Below are 23,436 nucleotides of genomic sequence, written 5' to 3'. Positions count from 1 at the left end.
TCAAGTTCTAAAATGTCTGTAGCGATGGAGCACAGGACTTTGTGTTCAAACGCATATTATTCCAGGGTGATGCATAGTGAAGTCTTTCTATAATCTGTGTACACTCATTTAATATTCCATTTGTACCCTCTTTTATTTGAAACACCCCCATTATTTATTGACTACAGGAATCTATATAAGCAAATACCCTTGATGGTGTATATGTACTGTTAAGAATGGAAATCATTTTGTACGGAAAACATTTTTGCCAAATGTAAATGAAAAGGTTTCTTTCTCTAAAAATATGCAATTAAACTAAAATCTATTACATAAGAGACAAATCATGTAAAACATAGAAGATGACAAGTAGAAATTTTGGCTAATGCCTTTCTAGTTGTTTCTCCATACAAATCACACAAAAAAGTTACAAACTGCAAAGAATAGTGGATTGCATTTGGTCTAGGTGTTTTTTAGTGCAGTTTCGAATATAGTTTCCTTTTTTGCTCGATATTGCCAGATTCTTCCCTGCTTTCCAGTCAGTACTTTTCTTCCAGAAATCTAAACACGGTTGCTAATGAATTGGCATTTCAAAGGCTGGAAGCAAAATTGCGAACCATATGTTTCAAAGATAAATGTTTTACCGTTCATCTAAAGAGCAAGCTGTGTAATCAAGAGGTAAGTGTCAATATTTTTAACTCCTCAGTCGCGAGGAGGAGATCCATTTTCTCTCTGTTGCTTTGGTCCTGCAAATAGAGTAAGCGAAACAAATACCAAAGCCAAACCCAGTCACTATTTCAAACTTAGCGTGTGTGAGTGTGTGTAGAATGGGTTTCCAAGACATGTAGCTCTATCTGATTCATTGATTCCACACGAGCAATCTGGATCAATTTCTGGATCAATTAGCTATTAGGAACTGAAAGTGGCCTCCTCTCATTCGTAACTTATATTATGTAAAAATGTGCTAAAAAATAAATATTAACTTACCATTAACTTACCAAGATCATTAACTTGCCTTTTGACAGATATTATTTCTTCATTTTAGTTTAAAAGCTGGATCTTTCTTTTTTCTTGTTACTTGGAAGCATAAAGTAATCAATTTAAACCCAAACCAATACATACTATCTAATAATAATAATTAAAGAAAAAAAGTTTTACGAAATTTGCAGGCACTGTATTTCTAAAAGGAGAAAAACACCCATTTAAGTTACAAAACTTGAACTCAAGAGTTCCTGGGTGCAAGGAGTACTGTGCTTATAGACAACAGTTTTTAGGAACCTCAATCATAATATATAAGAAATAAATCCTAGTAGACAGCACACTAATAAAAATATTAACTGAAGTGTTTGTCAACTTCAATTAGTTTTACTTTATTTTTTATTGATTTATTTACCTTCCAATATGACTTGACTGAAGCAATGGGTAGTTATATCCTCTTTACCCTCGATATCTAGATAAGTAGTTAGGTTGGGCATTGTGACCAATCTTCACCCTCAACGCGAAATCACCAGCAAGTGCTGTGCTGACTGCAATGCAGACACTGCTGTGAACTGAAATAACTCATTTCGGATAATCCTGGTTAAATAAAGGCATTAAACTAAGTGGAATAAACTCCCATAAAGCTACTGCAGTTATTTATTGGCCTGGGAATGTTATGAACACAGCTGCTTCCACCATTGGCTGACATGCTTTAAGCCAGTAATAGCTATCCTTAAATGAAAGTAGCCGGCCCACCAAACAAGTGGTCAAACTTAAACATCTAGGTTATTAATTGGCTTGTGCAATGCATTTTCACATTCAGATTATTCAGTTTCTCTCTCATTGTGTATATATATATATATATATATATATATATATATATATATATATATATATATATATATATATATATATATATACACACACATACACACACACACACACACACACACACACACACACACACACACAAAAACAAACTTTATCCCACATCTAGATTCCTTTTTTGTCTTCTTTGCTCAGGGTCCTATAAAAAATGTTTTTCTTACTAATACTGAAAACTTGTAAAAAATTTTTGGTTTCCTTCCATTTGCACTTTGCATTGCAATAAATGTTTCTCAAATATGGTAAAAATTCCTAAGACACATATAACATAACTAACCATGCATATTTAATATTGCCTTAAAAGTTTCTAAAATGTACACTGCAGCACAACATAGTTCACTACTGATAGTATTAGCTGCTTAGTAACAAATGAAACACCTTTGATGAACTGGGGGAGCACAGGTGCAATTTTTCTTTAAGTATTACCATCGTCTATCGCAGAACGTATCATCGGGGACAGTCACGCGAAAGAAGCACTTCATCGTTACCATCCGCCTTAATTCGAGGTGTCTGCTGCCTCCCTCTTTTATTTAATAGGGTACCTGTCGCCCTCTAGCGTCTTCATGAACAAATGTCACTGCACCCAAAACAAGAGACGAATTTCTTAAGGATATACGCTGGTACTGACTCGCAATAATTCGATTAGTTTTATTTTTATACATAAAGTGCTTGATGTACAAATAACAACAATAATAATAATAATAATAATAATAATAATAATAATAATAATAATAATAATAATAATAATAATAATAATAATAAACACCATAAGCTATATATTGTTATTTCTTTCCCTTTTTTCTTTTTTTTTTTTTTGTCATACCTTAGTAAAATAATCATTATAATTTAAGTATGCCTATGCTCTAAACTTTGTATTTGTGGATGCATTTGAGTTGTTGGACTGTCTTATGGTGTTGAACTTGTTTGTATATTCAGCAGTATGAAGGGTATATTTTTGAAGCGTAGTATAATGTTGTAACTATTCTGTATTAATACTTTGTACCTTTGTGCTATAGGCAATGACAACAGCTGTTCCCTTTATGCAAAGTACCTGGCACTGAAAAATACAAACCAAGGTTAGAAACTAATGCCTGATACTTCATTGGTAGTCCACGTGCTATTTTCCCTAACAGAATATTAAAGTCCTCAACATTCTAATCCAATTCGTGTAAGTATTCATTTCAGTAAGGCCTATTTCATTTCTCTGTTCACAGCAGTACTGAAAGCTATAGACATGACTTCGTTACCTGTGACATGTCCTGCAGTAGTTGCTGAACTATATAAATGCTATTGTGGAGTTATTTTTTTCCTGCACTTGAACTGGCCCCTCCCCTCGCTCCTGATATCATCCAATCAGAGAGGATGCACAGGAGTCAAAACGAGCCCGAGACAGTCAGGCTGAATGTAACACCGTCGCTTAAAAGTGCGGGGAGCTCCGCGTGTGATGAAATGGGAATCGAATAATAACTATTTGCCAAAGAAAAAGGCTCGGAAGCTTTAACCTTGAAGAACCTTGTATCTCATAAGAAAATGTACTATGTTATCCCGTACTTTTATCTTTATAGGGAACGTCATACTATTAGTTTGGAAAAAAAAAATCTAATTACTGGAGCTTTTGAAAATAGCTGATGCATTCATCTTCAAATTGATTCTCGGAACCGCGCTTCGTATTAGAACTTTAAACGGTCGTTTGAAAAAAAAAAAAAAAAAACTGAGGACTGGGTTTGGATTATTTTTATTTATTTATTTATTAACTTTCTTTGAAATGTATACTGTTCACAAGCTGGGTGTTATCACTGACGATGGCATTCGCAATGAGGTAAGTCGTGATTTCCGACGCACATTTAGTGTTTTATAGCTTCAGTCAGTGTAAAAAAAAAAAAAAAAAAAAAAAAAAAAAAAGGTGTCCGTTTTAGCATCAAGAGGGTCCAGAAAGAGTTCCTATTTATATCGTACTGTATAGTATATCCTGATTTTGAAAACAAAACGGGAAATGTATGCATATAAACATTTGTATAGATAAATATAGGATACTGGATAACTTCTCTGTTTAAGGTAAGAGGTCACGAAGGCAAAAACATGGTTGACAGCTCCACTTTTAAACTACTGCAGAAAAGGAGCGCGCTTTGTTTTGGTTAGCGGCCCCCACAGTAAAACCCAATGTACAGAAAACATGTTGCACTCAAAGGAGTATCAAAATAAACACAAAATACAAATGCTCAGGTGTGCTCAAAAATCTAAGCAAAAGATACAAGTTTAATTCGTAAACACGTGGGGCAATAGCACGGTTTTATGCACCTAAAAAGTTAGCACCTAAAAGTTTTTTTTTTTCTTATTAGTGTTACAATTTGTTTTTTTGTTTTTTTTAAGTTTTTGAAGTAAATAGTTTGGTTTATGTTGTAGTTGAAAAATGTTCCCATTTCAAGTTTATATTTAATTCCTGACAAAGTTATGCTGGCTTTGCTCGCAAGTCTGGTTAATTAAAAAAAAAAAAAAAAAAAAAAAAGTCTTGGTTGTATTAACTTGAGCACACTTGTATTCACACCCCATGAATTTACAGTCTTTTTCTGAACTTAAGTTTTAGTAACCTTTCCCTATCGTTTTCCCTAAAAAAAAAAAAAAAAAAAGCTATCTGAAGCTCTTAGAACTACTGTTAAAATGAATTTGTAATACTTGAATCGCTGATGATCTTTCTAGAAGACGCGATATGCTTTTTTTATGAATGTCCTTATTTTGTTTCTCCACCTGAACTATTTCGGAAAGAGTAAACGTGTCAGTCTGCAAGCGATCTTGTTTAGCTACTGCACTTTTCATGTGTCTCCCATGGTAAATACATGTATCTTTTCCGCTTTTTCCTCTCCAGGACTGCAGCCGAAGTGGTTAATCAAACACAGTTCCTCTGAGGAGTAAAGGAATGTTCTAAACCTGTCAACGCCACTAACCCGGCCACGTTCTTTACTTTACGGCGGATTATTCTGATGTTTATACGCATTGAATATTTCTTCATTATTCAATTGAGTTCGAGGAAACCATTAAGCTATATAAGTACACTCTGGAACTTGCTCAAGAGATTGGAAAAACCGTACAAGTGGGATAATGTGACTCTACGCGGAACTTACTATCGCAAAGGCGTGGTATGTTTCCTATCGAGGCTCTCAGGTTTTTAACTGTAGGAGTCATAACTTGGATAAGATCAAGTCGCAGGTCGTCTCGTAGGTCGCTGGTCAGCGCTCACCACTTGTAATTGAAATTTTTTTTTATATATATATATATATATATATCAGTCCGACGGTGTACTTCTGTGTTGAATTTAATATTCAAGTCGTTTTGGGTCAAATAAGAGTTTTGACTCCTCCAAAAAGACAACTTTTTCCACTAAATTGCTGATAGATTCTATTTTTTTCTGTGGTTTTGGTTTAGGAGCGCACGTTGAAATCTGTTGCCAATCTACATAAATGACCTAAACAGGAGTTCCTAATGTCCTGGTCTTGTAATTTTCATTAAGCTGAAGGAAGGGAAGCCCTTGTCCTTTGCCCCAGTGCTTGAAAACCAATTTAAACAAAACATGTGTTCAAGATAACCAAGTTCCAAAAAAACAATAATCAAAAATCAAAAACCAAAAACTTGAATGTTTTTGTTTGTTTACTTTTCTGCCGTGTTAAGAATGGACCCCGTTTTTCCAAGGCTGTTCTCCAAGAAGTATACGTTTTTTTGCTGTTTCATTTTATGTAAGTCAGGTAAGTAAAAATGTTTAATAACATGTCACATCTTTTTCCTTAATTGCTCAAAGATGTATTCCTTTGGGTCTGGGGGGGGTGGGGGGTCTGTTAAAAAAAGCAGTTCAGAAACCACTAGTATTAATCGTGCAATTTAAACGGAACCTTATGGTAGTAAGGTAATAATGTTCTTTCATATAAAAAAAAAATAGTTGCACTGTTACTATAAAAGTAGATTAAGAATTACAAATAAATCTTGGAGAACCGTTTGTAAACACAAATCCTACTGGTAGTAACTTCTGCACAATTACAGTGTGAAATATGCACAATTTAAAAAACTTATAATCTGTTGCCTAAGATGTATGTGTAATTTAATGTGCAATGTAATTAAGCATCAATATCTGATGGAGGCTATTGACTGCTAGATAATATACCACTGCCACAGTTTAGTTGCCCTACAAGCACCCCACATGCAACCCCTAACTCCCCACGCCATCAATAATATGCCTCAAACCACTGACTCTAAAATGCCCATATTATATCCCAGGCATTTCTGACAGACATCAAAAAATGTGCACTTTAAATTCTCCAGTTCCAAAGATGCCAAAGTCTAGAAGGGGTAGGAAGAGGCAACAAGGTCCAATATCAATTCAACTGAAAAGCAATTAACTGTAACTTGTATTTAAAAATTACAACTGATTACTTCTGAGTATGACTGAGATTCTTAATTCAGCATGAATAACCCTGTGAGTTGTGTAACATCATGTGCTGCACACCGTGATTAGTTTCCAGTCTGCTGGTGCTGATTGCCCCTGGGGTGGATATGCTATATAAGAGAGTGATTATGCAGTTCTGAAATCACATCTACCAGCCTGTCATCTCCTAGCCTATTTAAACCACTCACCGTAATCTTTGTGAATAATTGCATTGCCGAATTCTACAAGGTGTCCTGATGCTTGCTCAGGGTGTAGCGCAGGTGATCTTTTTCTTCATAATATCTTATGTAGAGATGTCAGTGACTCTTAGTAGTACATTTTATAACTTCTTAATAAGAATCCCAGTGGAGTCAAATGTAATCATATGGAACCTATATTTTCAGAATTTGAACAAGGGCTGTGAAACGTCAACTGAGACCCACCTAAACACATTACATGTCAGTCCCCTATTTTCTGTTCAGTGGAGATGAAGGAAAAATCAAATTTCAGATTTTGACTTCTCCAGTGGCTGAAATCCTCTGTTACTTTCTGGTTGAGTCAAATGTCCTTAGGTCAGTGTCCTAAAATGTCTTAAAAGGAGATGCCTTGCAAGATCTCCTGTTATATCAACACTGTACCCTGACATAAATTCCCCCAGCAATTAGTTATTCCTCAGAGATCTTTCCACAAATAAGCAGCTGGATATTAATGGCCAGTCTAGGGGAATAGGTTGACAATCCATGGCAGGTTTTAATTGAACTGAGATCCACTGCCCGTGCTGATGCAAAATCCAAAGTGATTGATTCAGTATTGCATTCCAGATGCATATACATGACTACCATAAAGTGGTTGCTAAAAGATGTATTGTTCTCTAATGATGTCCAAGTGCATTACCAAAGCATATCTGCATGATGGCTCTGTGCCATCTCCCACAGAGCTAATCACTGAACAAATACATTCCATCAATTCATTCATAGTTTATCTCATTCCAAAAAAAAAGGCACAGACTGAGACAAAAACTTGTTTTAGAAGTCTTGGATTTTTCCTTATTCATTTTATACATTTTAATTGGTGCTTTTTACAAAATGTGTCCCTAACGACAATTAGGAGTAAATAGGTTTGAAAATTCAGCCCAATATCTCTGCTTTGACAGTGATAATAACAACTCTGTTGACCCACAAGCCACAAGCATTTTTGTTTTGCTGAGTTTCTAAGAAATGCTGCCTAAGTGAAATTGAGTGAATCACTGCTTAGTAGACTTGCATGGTGCTTTTATGAAGGCAAGCCCTTGGAGCAGTGCCTCAGTGTATTGTCTTTGTACACAGGCAGGTCAGGTTAGGTCTGAGTTACACACCACTAGAGACAAAATATGTGTCATGTTGGTATTGCTGACTAACCTCCAGGGCAATTCTTTGTCTTGGCGTAAAAATTTTTTATTTGTGACACCTGAAAAATTTTTTGTTTAGAAGGCCGTGTCAACTTAGATGAACCTTGGATATTATATATATATATATATATATATATATATATATATATATATATATATATATATATATATATATATATATATATATATATATATATATAAATTAAACCTATATTATATATATATATATATATATATATATATAGATATATATATATATTATATATCATATATTATATATATATATATCACTGGATATATATACGTCGTCAGTCAGCAAACCACACAGAGCTAATAACTAGTGATAACTATGCGGTATGAACTTCAAAAACATTTTCTATTATTTATTTATTTATGTTGTTTATTTATTTACTTATGCTGTATCAGCTATATTTAAACTAAATATATAAGTCATAGTCGTATTTACTATCCAACCTTGCCACGCTTATTTTCTTGACTGTTTCATATGTTAGATATGTACTGCAGACTCAGCCATAGTGGAAAATGAAATGTCCCTCAGGAAGACTATTGTTACCTCCAGCTGAGGCTTCGGGCATTATAGCTCCCTGTCGGTAACAATAGTGTCCGCTCTATAACCTAATTAACAATAACGTTCCACTATAGCCCTCTCTAGACTGATATATAGCAATTTTGTAGTCCATATATATATATATATATATATATATATATATATATATATATATATATATATATATATATATATATATATATATATATTAACCTGATTAAAAATGCTATCAAAGTAATCTCCAAAAAGATGATGCTTAGTGACCAAGAGAGGACACCCTTTATTTCAGACTAATGCACACAGCTTTGGAGCTTGCCTGCGGTAGGCAGAAGTAGGAAAGCATGAAGTGTGTGTGTGTGACTTTCAACAATAACATCACTGACCTCCCTGAACCCTCACATTATCATCCAATTGCACATCTACCAGTGCCTCTCATTCTGGATCAGGGTTCAGTGGCGGTCACTGTGCTGAAATTCCTTTAATAAGGGAGGTTAATGCTTCTTGATTTCTTAGCAGCAGTTGACGCAATGAATCTTTCCATCCCAGCCTTGCACTTTTTGTCATACAATGTATAATACCATGTACAGTGCAAGAGCTGTTTCAGTAAAGCAATTAGGTATAATTGAGCAGCTTGGAGTGAATTGAAGCCCAAAACAAAGGAACTATACTAAGCGAATTATTGAAAGCCTTGTAGATTGCATTGAATATCATTTTAAAAAATATTGCTTAAAAAGTTAATGTAAAAATCTATTTTTTTATTATTATTATTTTTTTTTTTTAGTAAAACAAAATGGTGCGACACAGGCAGCTTTGTAGCTCTGCTGAAATAATTGGGTATAATCAATAAGTCGGAATGCTGCATTTCTGTCTACAGTGTTGGACCGTGTTGAACAAGCTTAAATCAAGCATTACCTGATTTATGGAAAACGTGACTGTGAATGAAGTGACAATCATTTGGTGTCAACCCATATTGATCCCAAATCATCAATTAAACACAGTTATATTTGAACAAGCCTGGTCTAAGCAGACAGCCCAGAGATGTTTCATGAATACAACATTTTATTTTAATGGAACTCACTTTTTTTTAAGTCTTTAAATAGCAAAAGTGTTGAACATTAGCATGCAAGGACATATATAGCTAATCAGGCAATAAACCTCAAATGAGTTAAACTGTTTAAGCAATTATTCATGTTTAACCCTACTATAGTATATAAATCTGACAAGTTCCCATTAATGTATTTTTTTCACAACCCCCTGATTCAAACCACCTGTGTTTTGTAATGGAATAATGATTTTAACTATGGTTGCTTTGCATGGAAACAGTAATGCCTATTGTGTATCTGTCTGTAATTAGATGGACTGTACCTGTACTTATCCTTAGTCCCATTAGTGTCTGGTTTGCTATGAATATGTGTCTGGATAGCCTAATTTAGTGAGTCCTTCTGGGAGACATTAACTTAAAAGCAATCCATCAACTGTATCAGGTCCTCTCCTGGGTGATTAAGTGGATTGACAGTGTAATGAGATATAAAATGTTTTATTACATTTGGTTATATTCTTATGCCAGCCTAATTCCAGCTAAGGTTGTTAGTGACTGAAAATCTTCTCTGTCTGGTACAGTTTCTTTGTGAAACAGCCACAAGCACCAAATTGGAATTTTTTGCATTCACAATGCATTCATTTTGCAGGCATTTTTTGCTTCAAACTGTGTTTTTTCTGTACCTTGAGCAAACGATTTCGTGTTTGAAGAGTGCTGTAGGTTAGAGCTTCCTTTTACTTCTCTCTCTCTTTGCAGTTTTCTGCCAGGAGAGGACCCACTCTCATGCTGAAGAAAACCTCTTTAAGGATCTCTTCGTCGGCTACAACAGGTGGCCCAGACCTGTCCGTAATATTTCTGATGTCGTAATTGTCAAGTTTGGGCTCTCCATTGCACAGCTTATAGACGTGGTAAGTATGGGCAGGCTGATAGTTTTTGCTATACAGCACTATAAACTTCTCAGCTGATTGCCGTACTTTCGTTTTGTAAAAAATTCAATCATAATATAATGGTAGGCTGCAAATGGCATAGAAATCATTACACTCGGCATTAGGTATGTTCAGCTGGCAGCCTGATCAGCGTTCTTTCTTCAACAGAATGAGAAGAATCAGATGATGACAACAAATGTTTGGCTCAAACAGGTAAGCTTACAAAAGTAAAAGACATTTAAAAAGAAACACAACAAAAAAACCACCAACCAAAAAAAACGTATGGTTATCACGCCACTTGTAATCACTTGGAACAAGAATGAGGTTAACAGAGGGTTATTAAATATCCTGTAAATATCCTGTATTTACAGTATAATTGTAAATCTCGAAAAACTACTCACTTCTAAATCTTTTGTAGTCATCTTTGTATTACTTTAGTATAAATACATGTTAATTTGGATTCATATGTTGTTTTTTTCTGACTTTATGTGAACGAAAAGACACACATTTGCCCATTTTCCAATTGGAAAGAGTGATATTTTGAAATATCACTGTCCTGGTCACAAAAGCAAAGTTTGTGGGGAATAATAGCCATTTTCTATACTTTTGAGGCATAAGCAATTAGGAAATAACACTTATTACCCAGGAACAAAAATTGTGTTACATAGTGTTATAATGATCTTTTAAATCAGTGCCCTGCACTCTTTGATGACACTCTAACCATTGTTCTCAGGAGTGGAACGACTACAAGCTACGATGGAATCCTGCAGATTACGACAACGTTACATCGATTCGGGTCCCCTCTGAAATGATCTGGGTGCCAGACATCGTACTGTATAACAAGTAAATGCAAGCTATTTACTCTTACTCAGTAGTAATCTTGGTAGGCATCCTATTCAATCCAACAGTAATCTTGAGCGGTAAAAATTGCTGATATATTGCTGTGTTATTGTGCCATCTAGCTTTCCCAGATGCACCTTTTCCTCCCAGGACTTCAATGTCAATAGTATATTGAATTAAGTATAGGTGTTGTTTATTTGCCAACAGTCTTAAACAGTTTCATTAATATTAAACTTTTTTATGCATCAAAATTCTTATAAAGACTCATGAGTTTGTAATCACAAGAGGAACTTGGGTCATGACATGCAATGTAGAAATGAATGTTTTTGTTTTTTTGTGGGAATGGTAGTATTATTCAGGGATGGATGACTAACCACCGTGCATTTCTTGTTGTGTGTTGCTGTTCAGTGCAGACGGGGAGTTTGCAGTGACTCACATGACGAAGGCCCACCTGTTCTACACAGGCATGGTACAGTGGGTGCCGCCAGCCATCTACAAGAGCTCATGCAGCATCGATGTGACATTCTTCCCCTTCGACCAGCAGAACTGCAAGATGAAGTTTGGTTCATGGACCTATGACAAGGCCAAGATTGACCTGGAGCGCATTGAGATGAACGTGGACCTGAAGGACTACTGGGAGAGCGGAGAGTGGGCTATCATCAATGCTGTGGGCACCTACAACACCAAGAAGTATGACTGCTGCCATGAGATCTACCCGGACATAACCTACTTCTTCATAATCCGCCGCCTCCCGCTCTTTTACACCATCAACCTCATCATCCCCTGCCTCCTCATCTCCTGCCTGACTGTGCTGGTCTTCTACCTCCCCTCTGACTGCGGTGAAAAAATCACCTTGTGCATCTCTGTGCTGCTCTCCTTGACCGTCTTCCTTCTCCTCATCACCGAGATCATCCCTTCCACCTCCCTGGTGATCCCTCTGATCGGGGAGTACTTGCTTTTCACCATGATCTTCGTCACCCTCTCCATTGTCATCACTGTGTTTGTGCTCAATGTCCACCACCGCTCGCCCAGCACCCACAAGATGCCCAGATGGGTTTGCACCGTCTTCCTGGACTTCATCCCCCGTTGGCTCTTCATGAAGCGCCCGGCCCCAGACAAGAAGGACCACCGCTTCCTGCAGCAGCACCAGCGCAGCCAGTCAAGTGAGTTCAAGCTCAGCACTTCCAAGCACTGGCTGGAGACCGACATTGACTACAAGTATGAAGACGAGGAACTGGGCTTGCCCTCCTTCTCTCCACCACCAACCGCCTGTGCCCGCCAGCCCGCAGGTATCCCCTCTCCCCACAACCACAACCACAACCTTCACCACCGACTGGACGGGACCACTCGCCACCTGGGGGGCAGAGTGAACCCCACCCAGCGGTCCGCCAAGATAGACAACCTGGTGTCAGACTCCATCTTCCCCTTGTCGCCCAGCATCCTCCAAGCTCTGGAGGGTGTGCACTATATTGCGGACCACCTCCGTGCAGAGGACGCTGACTTCTCGGTAAGTGAGGTTGTCTGGACTGGGCTAGCCCTTTTGAAAAACAAATGGTAATTAATTTGGTATTAATTTAACCCTTTGTGTTCCATTTATTCAGCGCCTGTGAGTCGTGTCAGGTGTAATTTATTTTCACACAAGCTGTTTATTTTACATGCTGTTTAAAAGTAATTTTATTCACAGTAAAACAGGTTTAAAAGGCACTGAATATCAACAGGACACTCAGTACTGCATCTCCAGCCCTGCCCCACTCCTTGTACGCTGTATTTATCACATATCTCTTCATAGCAGTGCATACTGATAAATCTCCTGATCACTTGTTTTATCACCAAACTCTGCAATAATGCTAGTCATTATTTTATTACTATAACATTGCAAAAAAGCTTGGCAAATGTACGTGATTTTTTGTGTCCGTGTTGTGTCTGTGATTTTCTTTGAGGGCTGGATGTGGAAGCAGCTCTCTTGTTTGTTTGTGCCTGTGTTGTGTCTGTGATATTCTTTGAGCTTTGGATTTGGAAGCAGCTCTCTTGTTTGTTTGTGTCTGTGTTATGTCTGTGGTGAAGGGACTATGTGTATTGCTCAGATCCTCCTCCTTTGTTTGTTTGTTTTTGGCTTTTCTCAGCTTCTGTCGGTCTTTCTCGGCCATTGAAATTTTATCTCTGCTTTTTCCGGTGAAAAACCGACTAGTGACCTGTGTATGACACATTTTTGACCAAACCGGAAAGGAAAAATTGTATTGTCTGACCTGGTTAAAGTGGTGGTAGCTAATGATATAATGTCATTTGAAGTTGTATCCATTCCTTCAGAACTTTCTTTCCTGTCTTTAACCAACCAGCTGCTTTCCCTTGACATGCTCTGCAGCCAGTAACATTCTTTAATTCCGAAGACACTAGGTGACTGGAAGAGAAGCAGTAACATTCTTTAATTCCGAAGACACTAGGTGACCGGAAGAGAAGCAGTAACATTCTTTAATTCCGAAGACACTAGGTGACCGGAAGTGAAGCAGTAACATTCTTTAATTCCGAAGACACGGGGTAAATTGAGAAGTTACTTTGACCTAGTATAGTGTGAGGTTTCGTTCAAAAAGTCACATTTGAGATACAGGCATATATATAGCGAATGGAACTGCATGACAGGGTAGATTTATGAAATTAGTTTGGCCTTCTGTGTTGTATCAGAAGTCAGACATTATTGTTTTTTCAAGTTTGTTTTCATTACCTAAAGTAGTTTTAGCTGCCAGCGCACACTTCCTCCTTTAAGATTTGTGACTATTCAGTCACTGGGGTGGGGAAGGGGTGGATGAATGCTATAAACACTGGGGTTGTATACCGATAACCTTTTCTACAAGAAACACATTTTTTTTAAACTGTACAGCGTTTCAGTAATTTCTGTGTTACGAAAACACACAGATTACTAACGAATGTTAGTTCTAAGATAATAAAAGTAATTTGTGTGAAGACAATATACACTGTAGGCTATATACATATATATGAGGACACTGGCCAGTTGCAAATTAATTTGAGCAATCGTCTTTTCCTAATCTTTGATACACACAGAATTAATTGACAAAAAAAAAAGAAAATACCAAAGCTTTTTAAATTATAGAAAATAATTACAGCCACACACCCCACTGTCATCAAACAAACTGAATACAACTAACCTCAACCCCTTTGTCCCATCAGCTCACTTGAATTGATTGGCACAAGTTGTTGAGTTTCTCTTATAAGATCAGACCCCCTTAATTAAAACAGGGCAATATTTGAAAACTTGTTTTCTTCTGCAGGTGAAGGAGGACTGGAAGTACGTTGCCATGGTGATCGATCGGATATTCCTCTGGATGTTTATTATCGTTTGTTTGCTGGGGACCATCGGACTCTTCCTTCCTCCGTGGTTGGCTGGGATGATTTAAAATTCGTTTTTAGTTTTTTGTTTTGTATTGTTTTTTTTAAAGACTTTGCACAACCATGAGTGGCATGGCCTTTAACCCCAGTGTGTGCTACTGAGAGCAAACTGTGATACTAAATAGAAGGGCAAGTGTCTGCTGTGAGGAGGGCTGGTTCTTCACCATGAAGAAGGGGTCTGCTTTAGCACTGCTGACACAGACAAGGATGTGAGCTTCTGATTGAACATAAATACACTGCTCCTCCTTATTCTGGACAGTTTCATTCTTACTGCTCTGCTGTTATACCGAATTGACTATTGTTAAATGCAACAATGTACTGTACAATAAAGTAGTACGGAATACTGGCATAATGATGTTTGTAAATATATAGATTAAGAGTGTTGTTTAGAGGCAGGAAGATAATGATTTATCATAGACACTGTAGGTTGCCACAGCTTTCCCAAACAGTGAACATAAAGCAATGTTATTCTAGCCACAACCCCAAGCCGAACAGATATGCAAATATGACATTTCGCATGGAAAGCACACTAGCAGATACCAATTGTAAGGTCTCTGCTGGTTCACTAAACCCATTACCATTGTGTTAAGATTGTTTTCTTTTACGCACTGGGCACCTTTGTGCAGCTCAATTTTATAACCTTTCAGATTAGCAGGGCATTGAAAAAACTTCCATTAATGTAAGTCAGCCATCTAGCAGGTTTCTTTACCATGTGCAGAATGAGGGCAGGAGGTAATCAGTGTACTGCTATTACAGGGAAAGATAAAACACCCAATTGAGGTGCAGCCTTATCAAGAGCCAGGCAATCTGTACAGTGGCTTTCTTCTCTAGAATGCCAAGCATTTCATTTGGGAGCTACAGAAGTGAGATAAGCAGAGATGCAAAACGTTGTACAGGACGTTTTGTTCGGAAATAATCTGGGTGTATTATGAAGCAATGTGATGGATGTTAAGGAGATGAGCCACACGACATGTGAATACAGTGTATGAGTCATGTTAGATGTTAATCATTTGACTGAAAAAGCAAATATTTATCCCCGCTTTAAAGGGACCTGATAGCAGGTTATTAGTCAGAATATATTCGTCCCAGTCTGCAACTGCAACCAAAAGTCAAAGACCACTGTATTTAAGGAATGGCTAATGTCCCGGGAGACAACCACTGATCATTCTATGTGTGGCCAGAGTGTCTGGCTAGTGTTTTTGGGTTACATAAAATATGGTTATTTTAAATGACATTAACCCCTCCTCTCCACTACTTAATAAATATTTTTGCTCCGGTACTAGTATAGACCTTAAACATAGGAAGCATGCTACGTCACAACAAAGGAATGCAAAATAACCCATTTTCATGAGAAGTTTTATGAGGTTCCAGATGGAAAACCGGGGCGTTTCATACCCTGGCAACTAGGGCGACTGCTAATTGACACCAATACAGTATTTATGTCTGTAAAGGGCCAATGGTAGAGAGATTTTTTTCTTTTTTTTTATGCACACTGTAATTACACTTGATAAGATGAACTGACTACAGACATATACCTGAAAACGTTTCTGTGTTGCGTTTCTCTGTTCTCTCACTTTCTCATTTCGGAGAGACGTGCTTCCTTGTTGGGTTAACTGTACGAATCATGCATTTTTGAGTGCAAATTAACATGGCTAGTTTGCAAAAGACTGAAATGTTGGTTGATATTTTAATAATTCAAATTTGCATTTGTATGCCTTTTTTCCTATTACTACTGTAATGTTATTGTAACATAAAAAGTATTCAATGAATAAATAGCCTACGCAAAATTCAGGAATGACGGTTTGGAATGACCAGGCTTCTAGTTTGGAAAAGAGTTTGAGATGACAACCGAAAACTGGTTCTGACCTCAGCATCACAGCCTGAGTGGTCTTGGTTTTTAATGTATTGTATAGACTTTGCACTGCAGTAAGCAGTTTCCAAAAATTATGAGCACATGAGTTTGGTACAGAATAGTTATATTACATTTTGCACCTGGGCAAACCAGGTAACAGTAAATACCTCCACAGATCTACTTCCACTATTTCATTATTCATTTTAAGGGTCACTTTTTATTTTGAGGGCCCCTTTTTTTGTTTATTACCTGTGAACAAACATTGTCAATTTATATCTAAGGGTTAGGCTTAGGCTTAACCTGATTTAATTTGCTAAACATTACTACAGTAACAATTTGAACCGATTCCAAGCATATGATCGACTGAGTGTTGATCACCCATAGGGCTCTGGTGTTTGATTGGTCATCCATAGGGCTCTGGTGTTTGCAGTTTTAGCTGACCTATTATATATTATTAACTAACAGTTAACAGAAAATAAATAATGTACATTAACATGTTTACTATCTGTTTGTTAACAGTTAATAAACAAAAACAATAGCCCTTAAACTAATGCGTGATCATTGTAAGTCAGCTAAAGTAATAAGAAAACTATCTTCCCCACAAAATGTTAATTATAAAAAAAGTTTTCCTCACAAGAGTATCAAAACTTTTATTTATTTATTTATTTATTTATTTTTAATTAAAAAAATATTACACAACAGTGCCTGCATCCGCTTCATGAGCTGCGACCCAACCTCCACCCCCCCTACAAGTCTATGATTCCCTGTCCAGAGTCACATGTGCTCCGACTGGGTCTGTCACTAGGTAACCGGCATGGCTACGATGGCTCGGACCGCGCCTGGTCCACTGCGTCCAGCAGGTTTTTCGAGTCCATGGCTAGCGTGTGGGCGGCCGCCAGCATCTGACGCTTGCACTCTTCACTGAGCGAGGTATCGGCATTCTGCTGTGCCAGCTTCATCTTGCTAATCAGCTCAGCCATGTCCTTATTCAGCAGCTTCTGGGTGCCTTCGATCTGCAGAGTAAGAATTAAGATAACCCTGATTATTTTTAATAAACCTAGCCGCCTGTCCCTCAACATTCTTCAAGTTAGTTTAAAAATATACACATATCTTAATGAAACAGTTGTACAGGGCCCGAGTGGCACAGTATGTTATGGAGTAAGTTAGTTATTCAAGTACAGGGAAGTGTTTCCTTTACAACTGGAATTTTGCTGGCTTTACATCTTCTAATAGAAGATGTAAAGCCTGGGTTTGAAACTAGCTTCATGAAATTAGTTTGGAGGTCTGGCAATGAATGTGGGTCAACATCACAATGCCACCTTAAGGCTAAAAGGTTAAATGTGTGTGATAGCACAGCCAACCCGAATGCAGAGTTAGGAAATGGAAGTGTTCAGCTGCCTCACAGCTGAGGTACAGAGAAAGACAGCTCAGTAGGCCAGTGGAGTGTCCAATAGGGTGATATGTTGGTAGAGAGAGTCCTCTAGTGATGCTGATGTGCTACTGTATACCTTCTTACCTCTATTCGTATGGATGCATGGAGAGAGGGCAACACCTTGTCCACACAGTGGATCAGGCTACGGAGGGTCTGCCCCACTGTCTGCAGAGAGAGAGAGAGAGAGAGAGAGAGAGAGAGAGAGAGAGAGAGGAGGAGGAGGGAAAGAAGACTGTCAATGACTGCTCAGTAACAAAAACACTGCAAAGCCCCTGCCTCAGTTCAGCTCAGATTTGTAGGCCTTATTTTTAAAGTGTTTACTCAAGTCTTTAAAATCTCAGCTGTTTTGAAAGGAGAAAATTCTAGGATACAAAACAATGTAATTGACAAATGCTGTTTTCCAGGCAATAGTATTGTAGCATTTCAGCAAGAGGCAGAAAACAAGAGAGGCTTGTTTCTTTCAAAGGCTTTTATTCAGCATGCCTTTGTCTCTCACACAGAGGCCACAGCTCTGTCAGCTATTCAAGTTACAAGACAGTGACCAACAACAACACAAAACTGCAGCGCAGTGCCTTCTTATGCCTTCAACTCCGCCCCTTATGCAGATCAGGGTACCAGAGCTGACACACATCCCATTGGTCCTCAGCCGCACACTAAGACCAATGGGCACAGACCGACAACAACCAATTACAAGGGAAACACAGAACACACAAACGCAGGCTAGAATTACACAGACACAGACAGAGGTAAACAAACCACTTGTGGGAAATACAGAGCGAGGGGGACGACAAAATTACAGCAGGAATTACAGTACACAAACACGTTGCACGGACTGCTATAGTATTTTTAAAAACAATGTACATGCCCCAAACATTCATAAAAATGGGCCAGGTTTTCCCCAGCTGTGTCTGTATTCTGTACTGCTGATATTCTCCATCTTCCAATGTCTGGACCAAGGCATTTGCAGCAATACATTTTCCCCAGTATTTTTCTGGGATCCCTCGTTTTCTTGCATGAGATCCCATTGGCAACTTGAAACTTCTGAATGGCTACGACTCTATATCAAGATTTTACACCATCTACAATTACTTTAGTGCTTCCCTTTTGCAACCTAGAGTAAAATTAGTGTAATTCATTGTTTTCATATGTATTGGAGCAATACCTGACAAACTTCTCAGATTCAGAGAATAACATTCTATATTTCAGTGCTCAAAGTTAAGCAAACTGGAAAACATGCAATTGATCAGTGACAGGCAAGTTACTACCTATATCTCAGTTGTTTCTTTTGAGTTTTAGAAAATGTTTCATTTTTTGTTTTTTCTTTTTTACTCCAAAGAAAAACTTTGCACTGGAAAGCTTAGTAAATATGCCCAGTTGTCTAGAGTACACTGTTCTACTGCCACATGGTCTACATGGTATTCGTTTGATCTGGCCGATCAGCATTACGATAATTAAAGGCATATTTCTCAGCACTTGATTTCCTAGAAAAAAAACATCAGGGTTCCCTTGAACAGCTCAGACTGGACAATCTGATCCAGATGGAGCTGCTCGAAGCAGTAAATTCAAACTTCAACACATTGCTGATTGCACCTGAAATGGAAAAACTGCAGCGTTTATGGCACCTATTGAAGCACTGCAGCAGAGACATAAATTAATCAATCATAGTTATACTTTGCATTTACCATAGTTTACTATTGTTTGTCATGTGTTTACTTAATTTAAATTTTCTTTACCATGCCTTTCTGTGTATACCTAAGCTTTGCCATGCTTTTACTATGCTTCATTATACTTTCCTATGCTTTTACCATGAGAAACGTTTAGAAGTTAACTTTCTCACTATTTACTGTTGCTGGCTCCTGTGTGAGTTGTACTGCTGTGAATGTCGTTTTAAACACAACCACAATTGTTTTGATATTTGTACCTGTCCATTGTCATCTGTCAACAGGCGGATTGCTCCTAAAGTAATCTCACTAGCCTGCCACTGAACTGTCTGCAGAGAAAATCCAGTTTGTCTTGCAAACATCACACTGTCCTGTGTTTAAGTCTACATAGTAAGCGTTCGACATGTCTCCTCTGTGTACACAATTCAACCACAGTGATTGAGAGTGTGGCAGTATGGCTTTCAGACAGGAAGCTGGAGATTTCTCCAGTGAGACACAGTTTCACTAGTCCTCAGTCAAATCTCTACAGGAGTAACCTCTCAGCTGAATCATCAAAACAATCTGATTGCGCAACACTATGCAATACGCAGGGGACAGTGCCACGCAGGAGTTAAAAGGTGCGGTGGTTGACAATGGTAAAGCGTAGTAAAGCCACGGGATGAGCATGGTAAAAGCATAGTGAACTTCAGCATGAGCATGCAAACCAACTGCGCTTGCCTTTTCTAAAGGGTAAGAGAAAGAGGACGTCTACCTTGACGATGCTGAAGTACTCCGAGGGCGGCAGCTCTTTGACCTTATTCTTCAGCTGCACCACTACCTTCACCAGCTCCATGACATTGTGGTACACCTGGTCATCTGTGCGGTCCAGCTCTGCAGTGGGGGCGGGCTGAAACACAGGGGAAACACCAGTAACATCAGGCTATAGACTACTACACACAGGGTTCAGAATAGCACACTCAGACTGCACACCAGCACAGTGATTCAGTTTAGTGTGATCTCTCTGTTAAAGTCAGTCACCGTATCAACATTTCTATTTTTTTTTTTTTTTTTGTTAAGAATTATTAAGTCAAGTTTGCAGTTCATTAAATAGCTGCTTAAGAAAGGGTTGTGGTGGAAAATATTTTCAACACAAGGGGCAATTCTGGATACTTCTGTTAATAATAAAAAGCTCAAACCTTGGGTAGCAGTCCTTTAAGATGTACTGCATATAGTCTATTATGGGAGAAGGCAAGTTTTGTTCTCTGTTGATATGGGTTCTAATGGTATTGATTTAGAAAAGGCAGGTTTAATTACCTGCGCTGTGACTCGTGGAGGTTTCACAGGTGGACTGGTAAATTCAGCTGAAAGAGAGAAAGACACAGTATTTAAAAAGTTAAAGCTAAAATCCAAACTCTATGCTATAAATTAGAAATCGTTACATTAAATAAATCGGAATTACAACCAAACCAGCAGTTCAAATACGTCAGCACTCACCATATCCATATCCAGAGTCTGTTGGCTAAAAAGAGAGAGAGCAAAAATAAATTAAATGTAATACTCCTGAGTGCTGGCTTAAAATATTCAGTTGAACAGTCACACTATCAAATCAGCATTTGTCAAACTTAAATTGCTTTATTGCAGTCTTTAGTGGTAATGTACTGCGGCTGAGTTTCTAAGGTAAAAGCTTTTTTTAAACAGACCTAAACCTAAAAGCAGTGAAGAAGCTTTCACTATAATTAAGAAACCAATTCTCTCTGCAACTCATTAGTCCCAAACTGCATTAAAATGACTGTAATACAATAAGCACTCTCTGAACAGTCCCAACTGGTTTGGATTAGCAAGAGTCAACTGCATTTCTGTGAAACTGAATTATTTAACGTGTAAAACTTCTGATGAATATCCAAATTTTATCAGACAGTTAAATAACATGGTAACGCCAGGTGACAGGTATTTTCAGTTGTTTGTCAGTTTTTTAAACCCTTTTTAAAATGATTTCAGCCAAAGCATAATAAAAGCACAGTGAAAGCAAGGTAAAGTAGATCAGCATTGTAAAGCACATATCTGTATAGTAAAGCATATTAAAAACCATGGCAAACCATGGTAAACTATGGAAAATGCCTAGTCTAATCACTCATGCAGTTCGTACCCCAAAGGTATGTTTTCTTGGTACCAACTAATCAGGATCTTTACCTCCTCGCTAGGTTATGACTGGGGATGAAAGCGCTCATATAAGACCAGCAGTTACATTTTTCTCATCTTAGACCTTGTTCCATGAGCTGCTCAACTCCAGCTTATTCAGAGCACAAATCAGAACCTCTTCTATCTGCATTATTTCCCTGGCTGAATCCACACAGTGTTCATCTGGACTGATGTTCCACAGCCAGCACAACACTAGCTTTGTTTTTGAGATTTGGTTAGACCTGAAACCTGGTACTACATGTTCATTAAGAACATAAGGACATACTGTAAGAAATGTACAACCGAAGGGAAACCGTTCAGCCCATCAGTGCTTGTCCGGTACCTAGTAGCTGCTTGATCCCAAAACTTTGTCAAGTAGGCTCTAAAAGGATCTCAGTGACTCAGTTCTATTCCTTAAATGTCTGCTATGAACTAGATTGAGAAATAATCCCCAGATCTGTATGCATACCCACTGGACTGTGCTACTGCATTAGGGCTAATGGTGTGATTAGTCAGGCATGAGTTTTGCCGAGCGGTACACCACAATGGCAGCTTCTCACCAGCTGCTTCTCGTTTTTCTCCAGCCACTTGTTGTCCTCCACCATGTCCTGCTTCTGCTTCTTCAGGGTGGCCTGCAGTTTGGAATTCTCTATCTCCCACAGCCTCTGGGCATCCTCTTTACTGGTGGGCTCGAAGGTGAAATCAGCTTCCTGTGGAGACAAACAGGTCAGTTACAGAAGTAGAAACCCTGTCAGCTCTTAGCCAGCTGGTCCATCGACACTCTATGACGATGAACAACTTGTCATTGAATTATACAGAGAAGCAGATAGGAATCTAAAGGTTCTATAGGCTTGCAGTTGGATGCCAACTACCACCATATGTACACATACAGTAATAGCAAATAGCAACACTATTAGTGGTCCTGTTTTGCCTAGAAGCCATCTAGGCAAGCCATCAGGGACCAATTGTCTTCCAAAGCTTTCAACAAGACATGTGTGTTTTTTATTTATGTTGCTTGTTTAACAGTCAAGGCCAGTTTACACTCCATCGCTGGATTGAAAACCTGCCAACAGCAGGCTGTTGCTCGATTATTGCCCGGTCAGCACACTGTGATCACCCATCGGCACACTATAAACGCACAGCAACGCTGTAGTTCCACTTGTCCCGTGAAGTATTTCAGCAGAAATGGAAGATGAAGCGCTTCAGTTAGTTTTTACTTTTGCTTTGCTTTACTTTTCTTTTCTTCTTTATCAGTGCAATTTGTATAAGACTGCAGCTCGTAAAACCTGAAATGGCTCAAACTGCAATACAATGAGTGTCTTATTTCCATCCCTGTGATGTATGCAGATTTATTCTGGCATCTGGTATTATAAAATATGCAGTGTAGCTCTCATTTTGTTATCTATTGTGGGAAAAAAAAACACTACTGTCATAGGCTGTACAAGGTGTATTGTCCATTGCTACCAGTTGGTATATAGTTTTTTTTATATCGGGAAATGACAGGGCGGTGACATCATGTACCTGTCAAGAGACGCGATCTTGAATCCTTTCATTTTCTTTGAGGATAAAATACTCAGTATTCCCAAACACTCTCTTTTTTGTGCTGATCTTTCTTAACCTGCTCTATATACTGCATACAGGCAGGGATAGCCAGAATCATCTAGCAACAAGGTCATCGATGACAAGTTCAGCTGATTTGACCTCTCAGCGATGTTTCCAAGCAGTAGCGATTGTCGGGCGACACTATAAACTGCATTACGACGGGCCAGTCGCCTTGCACTTTAACAACAGTCGAGCCATGGAGTATAAACTGGCCTTCACAATCTGAATCGATAAAAGCTAAATCTTCTTATCAGGCATAGATTTTGATGGAGGTCTGATAAAGGTTCTTTCATATCCAAGACTGCGCAAATTGCTGGAGG

At 38.2% G+C, this 23,436-nt stretch overlaps 2 protein-coding genes across 5 annotated transcripts in view; one reads left to right on the top strand and one right to left on the bottom strand.

The window, feature by feature from the left end:
- Positions 1-5,118: 5,118 nt before the first annotated feature.
- Positions 5,119-16,636, top strand: LOC121316235 (neuronal acetylcholine receptor subunit alpha-2-like). Of its 2 annotated transcripts, none has more exons than XM_041251167.1 (6): positions 5,119-5,567; positions 10,001-10,152; positions 10,339-10,383; positions 10,904-11,013; positions 11,419-12,517; positions 14,295-16,636. In XM_041251167.1, the coding sequence occupies exons 1-6, from the start codon at positions 5,468-5,470 to the stop codon at positions 14,418-14,420; spliced, it is 1,632 nt and encodes a 543-aa protein (XP_041107101.1). In that variant the 5' UTR covers positions 5,119-5,467; the 3' UTR covers positions 14,421-16,636. The 2 variants fall into 2 exon arrangements, with proteins under 2 accessions (XP_041107101.1, XP_041107100.1); XM_041251166.1 differs by having other exon boundaries at positions 5,119-5,576.
- A 269-nt stretch (positions 16,637-16,905) lies between these two features.
- LOC121316233 (protein-tyrosine kinase 2-beta-like) overlaps positions 16,906-23,436 on the bottom strand; it is a 60,881-nt gene continuing 54,350 nt past the window's right edge. For all 3 annotated transcript variants that reach the window (XM_041251163.1, XM_041251165.1, XM_041251164.1), the window contains 6 exons: positions 22,075-22,224; positions 20,831-20,855; positions 20,651-20,697; positions 20,109-20,243; positions 17,781-17,861; positions 16,906-17,277 (listed from right to left, as the gene is read on the bottom strand). In XM_041251163.1, coding sequence (XP_041107097.1) covers positions 17,083-17,277; positions 17,781-17,861; positions 20,109-20,243; positions 20,651-20,697; positions 20,831-20,855; positions 22,075-22,224 — 633 coding nt within the window. In that variant the 3' untranslated portion in view covers positions 16,906-17,082. The remainder of the gene's footprint in view (positions 17,278-17,780; positions 17,862-20,108; positions 20,244-20,650; positions 20,698-20,830; positions 20,856-22,074; positions 22,225-23,436) is intronic.

This window comes from Polyodon spathula, chromosome 5, assembly GCF_017654505.1.
Source record: "Polyodon spathula isolate WHYD16114869_AA chromosome 5, ASM1765450v1, whole genome shotgun sequence".
In the NCBI taxonomy this organism is placed as follows: Eukaryota; Metazoa; Chordata; class Actinopteri; order Acipenseriformes; family Polyodontidae; genus Polyodon; species Polyodon spathula.
The sequence above is the reverse complement of the archived record's forward strand: the minus strand, read 5'-3'. Positions and strand labels throughout refer to the sequence as shown.

Coding starts and splice junctions, on each gene's coding strand:
- LOC121316235 (XM_041251166.1), top strand. CDS start 5,468: ATGTTTTTGTTTGTTTACTTTTCTGCCGTGTTAAGAATGGACCCCGTT. Junction 10,153..10,338: donor TTGCACAGCTTATAGACGTG/GTAAGTATGGGC, acceptor TTTCTTCAACAG/AATGAGAAGAATCAGATGAT. Junction 11,014..11,418: donor GACATCGTACTGTATAACAA/GTAAATGCAAGC, acceptor GTTGCTGTTCAG/TGCAGACGGGGAGTTTGCAG.